General features: G+C 54.4%; 1 protein-coding gene across 1 annotated transcript in view; it reads right to left on the minus strand.

Annotated features, from left to right (window-relative positions):
* Window positions 1-36: 36 nt before the first annotated feature.
* The window catches only part of LOC136937792 (transient receptor potential cation channel subfamily M member 3-like), a 57,701-nt gene continuing 51,679 nt past the window's right edge, over window positions 37-6,058 (minus strand). Inside the window, 6 exon segments of the mRNA XM_067230913.1 lie at window positions 37-1,549; window positions 1,813-1,945; window positions 2,221-2,414; window positions 3,054-3,203; window positions 4,838-4,946; window positions 5,304-5,478. Of these exon segments, the coding sequence (XP_067087014.1) occupies window positions 37-1,549; window positions 1,813-1,945; window positions 2,221-2,414; window positions 3,054-3,203; window positions 4,838-4,946; window positions 5,304-5,478 (2,274 nt within the window).

The following is a 6,058-nucleotide window of genomic DNA, read 5'->3' on the forward strand; positions in this document are numbered from 1 at the left end:
CTGAAGAACAACGATGTGCCCACCCCCTCCTCATTGTCACGTGTAGTTGTGCCTGCTGTCGAAGCTACGGAAGGCAGAGGGAGCCGCCATTTTCCTCATGGAAAGGCTGTCTGTCTTGTCTGCCTCGGGCCTGGCCCCTGACTTGCTCCTGAGGAAGGGGTTCCGGGCCCCCAGCCCCCGGCCCCTGTCCCCCCCGGCGCCGCCCCCCCTCTCCATCCGCTCGCTCACCGACAGGCTCTTCCTGTGGGGCAGGGCCAGGGATGGGTGGGAGTCGTCCGAGGAGCAGCTGTTGGCCCGCTCCATCCTGGAGAAGGTGGAGCGGTGGGGGGTCCCGAGGCCCCCCAGGCGGTGGGGTTCGGGGGCCGGCAGCAGTTCCTCCGGGTCCTCGGGGTCCGACTCGGTGTGGCTGAGCTCGGCCTCTCGCTCCGGGTGCGAGGCGATCATGTCCTGGGGCTTGTCGAAGGGGAAGGAGGTGGAGCCCCCGGGCGAGTGCGAGCGCTCGGCCGGCGTGTACGGCGTGGAGACGCAGCGCGTGTCGATGCAGTCGGTGATGCTGGTGTACTCGGCCGCCTTCACCTGGACGCCCGCCCCCAGGCCCCCGTAGCAGCTGCGCGGCGTGAACATCATGCTGTGGGACTTGACCATCGGCGGCTCGTCCAGGAAGCCCGCCCCGGAGGCGGAGAGGTAGCGGCTGCTCTTGGAGCGCTCCAGCAGGCCGGCGGACGGCGGCGGGGAGGGCTCCACGTCCCAGGGCGGCAGCGCGCCGTCCGGGAGCAGGTGGGCGGAGCACAGCGACAGGTCGGCGGCGGCGCTGTCCTCGAACACCGCCCCTCCGCCCTCGGAGTGCCTGTCGCCCGGCCTGCCGCCGTACTCCCGCCCTCCCGACAGCACCGCCTCCATGATCTCCGAGTGGAGGGAGGACTCGCGGCGCAAGGGCGAGCCCATCCTCAACGGGTCCAGGAAGGACTCACCGGGCCCCGCCTCGTCCGACGCCGACACGTAGATGTCGATACAGGAGGACGGGCGGTGCTGCTGGGAGACGGACAGCGTGGCCAGGGGGAGGGGCTTAGACTCCCTGGTGGCGGCTCCGGACGCCACCGATTGCGAGCTGTTGGCCCGGTGCAGGCTGAGGGAGCGCTCCTTGAAGAAGCTGTCCGCCCGGTCGCCGGCGCCGCCGCGCTCGCGCCCGCCGCCCACGTAGAAGGAGTGGCTCCGCGAGCGCGGCGCCATGCCCGTCGGGGACGGCGGGGACATGGAGCCCTCGGCCCCGCCCTCCAGCGCCTCCTGCAGGCGGTACGGGTTGCCCTCCGTGCTGTTGAAGCTGCTCTGGCGCAGGACGTACGCCGAGTCGGTGCAGTCGGAGGAGGTGCGGGAGCGCACCTTGTTGACCTCGCCGCGCTCCACGCCCGTCACGCGCTCCAGGGCCACGGCGATGCGGCCGATCAGCTCCTCCATCTGGGCCAGGCGGATGTCGACCGTCTGCAGGGAGGCCTTCATGAAGTGCTCTCTCTCGTTGACCTCCTCCAGGCGCATGGCCATGTTCTCCACCCTGACACAGGAGACGCGGGGCAAGGAGCCGGGAACAGCAGAGAAATTGGAACGACAGAGAGATATCCGAAATAGCGTCTAAGTGTAATATTAGCGACGTGTAATATATAATAATGGAATATATAATATACGTAATATAATACATGAAATATACAGTACCAGTCAAATGGGAAAATGTGTCCAAACTTTTGACTGGTACTGTACATAGTATAGTATTCTTTTGAGTGCAGCGTGTACAGTTGACTCGTGAAGTGGCACCCCAACCTTTCCGACGTCACGCGGATCCTCTCGTCGTTGGAGGAGTTGAAGCGGTCGTCCTTCTCCATGAAGTACTCCTCGATGCACTGCTCCTCGAAGTCGTGCACCTTCTTCAGCTCGTCCTCGGTGATGAACAGCTCTGTCGCGGGCAACAGATGCTCGGTTAGGAAAAGGAAAGCAACGAAAACAAAACAAGTCCCAACAATGCATGCAGTGCAGTTTGCTGCATGTGCAAAACGTTCAAGTTGAACCATCTTCAATTCTTTGGCAAATTGTAGGATAGCTTGCCATCTGTGTCTTAATGCTTATCTGTGCTTGCCTGACCGAAGCACTACAAGAATATGAATCCCATTATGAGGCACGATTAAGCCATACTGAATAATCCATTTCAGTTGAAACCGAGGTGTCACTGACTCAAGCCGTAGTCTCTCTCGTCATCGTCGTGTTTCCGCCAGCGACAGCAGAGGTGCTTGAGGACCATGGTCATGTGACTGAAGATGATGAGGGGAGGGGGGAGCACGGGCCTCTCGTGGAAGGTCATGATGAGCTGGTAGCGCTGGAACTTCCACACCTGGTTGGAGATGGACTTGACCTCGAAGAAGGTGTTGCTGTTGGAGAAGTCAGACGAAGCAGGGAGTCAAATGCGCGTCAAACAGCCCCCCCCCCCCCCCCCCCCCCCCCCCCAAGAACCCGGGCCGCCGTGGTTCATTTAACAAGAGGTCAAGAGGTCGTACAGTGAGGCCCCTTACAGTCCACATATAGACATGGGAAGCATTCGGTCATAACGCTCTGGAAGCAGCAAGAAGGAAAGATGTAAAAACAGGACTTCCATGAGTTATGATGCCATCACCTGTTTGCCCTTTACACTGTACTCCCATTTGCTGACCATGGTTGACCATGTAAGGAAATGTTCCGTGGACACTATATTTGAACTTGTCTATCCATTGTATATAAGTACGTTTGTGCCTCACTCATCGGACCACTCTGTCGCGGAAAGGTCACACGATCCAAGCAGCTCGACTAATAAACGGAGTCAACTCTTTTCATTGTCGTGCATCCTTACGGCCTCCGACAGACAGATCAATTAGAGATCACTGGCCAAGGGAAAACCATTGTCATTCATTTTTTCAGCTTTATATCACAGACTTGCCGTGTACGACACTAACCAAATTCCCTTCTAATCCACACGCATGCATGGTGGTATCGCATCGTCTTGTCATTTGGGTGACGTGTGTGGAGTCACGTACTTGAAGACAGCGATGAGCAGGTTGACCAGCAGGATGTTGGCCACCAAAAGATAGCAGGCCATGATGGCGGGGACGATCCAGGCGCCGGTCTTACAGGCCGGCAGCGCCACAACCACCCCGTCGTCGGTGGTGATGTTCATGCGCACGGGCTACACGCCACGGCAACACAAACACAGAGAGACTGCAGTTAGCCCAGATCGTCCGCGCTCAGGCGGTCGGGCGGGCAGTCTGAATGGAATCCGCAAAATGATAAATATCAACGCGAAAACCACTGTGCAGGTAAGTGCGAGAGTAGTAACTGAAACATGCGAGTCAGAACAAATTGATAGTAATTTCAAAATCAAAGTAAGAACGTCATGACATAAAACAATTATGCAAACATACAGGCAAACAGGAAACTGATATCAACGACACTCAAAAAAGGAAAAACAAATGTTCCAATAAGTTTGCAAACAAACCAGACAGATGCGGTGGGGGGGGGGAGGGGTGGAAGGAGTGGACAATAGCATGAATTTGAACGGTCTCATGTGCTGAAATGTTGTTTTCGCCAAATATATCCCCAAAATATATTCATTGTAACTTGCTTTTCCCAATATATTTAAACATGTCAAGAATGTTTAAATGATATTGTCACATGTGCTCGCCATTGCCTTGCTGCGTAATGGCCGTAGGCTACTACATATACAGTTTGAATGTATTTAGGATACATCATGTGTTTTTCCATCCATGATGGTTCAGTTGCGGTGGCTTATAACAGGGACACTCAATGCTCATACTTAGAAGGTCGTTAGTTTGTTTACCTTTATAAATAATGTTTTATTCATACTCGTCTCTTTGATTTCAATTGATCACACAATGCAGCCCAAAGATAGAGAACTGAAGTAATTTTTTTTACTCTTCGCAAATTGTACGTTTTGAGAATTGGCTCGTAAAAATAAAATAAAAACTCTGACAACTGAACCACGTGAAAAAACTGATTGCCAATGATGAAAGGAGGTTGATGTGTGTGCGTGCGTGTCTGTGTGCGGTGTGTGCTTTTACTGTGTGATGGCGTGCACGTGTATATACACTGGACTCCAATGTGTGTGTGTGTGTGTGTGTGTCGTGTAAGCATGTGCATATGTGTGTGCTTGTCATCATGTTCATATATGTGAGCTCGTGTTTTACGGTTAAGGGAGTATATCGTATGTGAATGTCTCGATGGCGTTGTGGGGAAGTTGCTAAAGCTAAGCTGGAGAAGGTAAGGGAGATGGACATGACAACGTGAGCGGCAGATTGTTTACCAGGCAGGCCACTTTCCCGACAACAGAGACGATCAAAGGAGTATCAGTCGATAATCCTTTGACGTTTTCATACTGTCCATAATCGAGGGAGATAATCCGAAAACAATAGAAAAACAATAGAAACCTAATAACAGCGTGCCACTGCCGTGGAACCACATTGATATGCGCGTCGCGTGACAAGTGGAGGATGAAGTTGCCCTTAGAGGCTGAACTCGGCTCAGTTTCACCCCTATTAACCATCCCTCCCCCCTCCCCCCAATGATTGCAACTTGGACTTTGGGGGAAGTTGCGCTGATCCGAGATCAGTGATAATGGGCTCCTTCACCCCAGAGTGTGGATCGCTGCATGCACTCCCGGTGTCTCTAGTGGCCCCTAGTGGTGGGTGTGGATATGACATGGCAGCGAGGCTGGGATGGCGAGTGGAGGAGGAGGAGGAGGAGGTGGGAGGGGAAAAGGTCGGGTCTATATCTGTAGATTTACTGGCATTCTGAATTGAACAAGGCAATGTGGGATGGACCATTATTTCGCCAGGTTCCGTGAGGTCGAAAGTGTTTTTCGATCAGCCAGAGTTTTGCATTCAGCCTGTGCTGTAGCTTCCTACTATGCACATCTGAAACAGAGAACGACAGCATTATTTCAGATCTCTTGTCTTTGGGCCACTCCTCCCATTTGGTGCACAAGCACACACCTTCTCGCACGTGCGCGCGCACACACACACACACACACACTCGATCCATACCCATCTCACACACTCGGAGACTAAAGTTTGAAACAAGCGTAAGAAATCGCACACCTTAGCCGAGGCAGTTACGCCCCAAGCGACATTACCTGCTTCCAGAGTTGTCCCTCTTAAAGCCCAGCAACCGTGTTTTCCAAGTACCACAAAACTTTATTGACCGGGAACAGATCTGAACCGACAAAAGGGGGGAATCTTAAGGGGGGCGGAGACTTTGGGGTGGCTGCTTACGGTCGATCTGGTCGGCAAACACCTCCCCGTAGATCATCCAGTAAGGCATGAAGAAGATGTTGCGGGCCAGCATCCAGGAGGGGTCCTCGTTGGGGTTGAGGATGGCCTGGCGAGCCACGCCAAAGCTCATCAGCACCACCAGCATGATGATCACAAAGTACATCATGTCAATCATCTGGGAGGCGGAGGAGGGGAGGGGGGGGGGGAGAGAAGGGGGCAGAGGGTGGGGGGGGGGAGGGGGAAGGGGGGGGGGGGAGCGTTAGACGACTCAAGGGTTCATGAGGAGTGTTTTTTTTTCTTTTTTCGTGGTCGTTTTTGAAGCGCGTCCCTCCCGTGTGAGACTAGCCGCCTTGGCGTGTACGTGTCATATTCAGTGGGTGGATGGAAAAGCCCTTCTGCCGTTCCTCATAACCACCTTCATCAACGACCCCCTCTCTCTCTCTCTCTCTCTCTCTCTCTCTCTCTCTCTCTCTCTCTCTCTCTCTCTCTGTCTCTCTCTCTCGATGTTGATGTACCGATATTGACACTGGCCCCATAAAGCGTCGGTCTTCGAGACAAACCCACGGCCTTGTTGTGGCTGGGCTGGTATCTGAGAGCTGTCAGCTAGTTTCCCTTCAGAATGTCAAAGTGTGTTTCCCTGTGTGAAATCTCTGATAAGGGGCCTCGGATGAGGGAGGCTTAAGACACAGCTTCTGGTTGATGGGGGGGGGGGGGGGGGGGGGGTCTGGCAGGACAAAAATAATGCCCAGCGCCAC

The sequence above is a fragment of the Osmerus mordax genome, chromosome 28 (assembly GCF_038355195.1).
Source record: "Osmerus mordax isolate fOsmMor3 chromosome 28, fOsmMor3.pri, whole genome shotgun sequence".
Lineage (NCBI taxonomy): Eukaryota > Metazoa > Chordata > Actinopteri > Osmeriformes > Osmeridae > Osmerus > Osmerus mordax.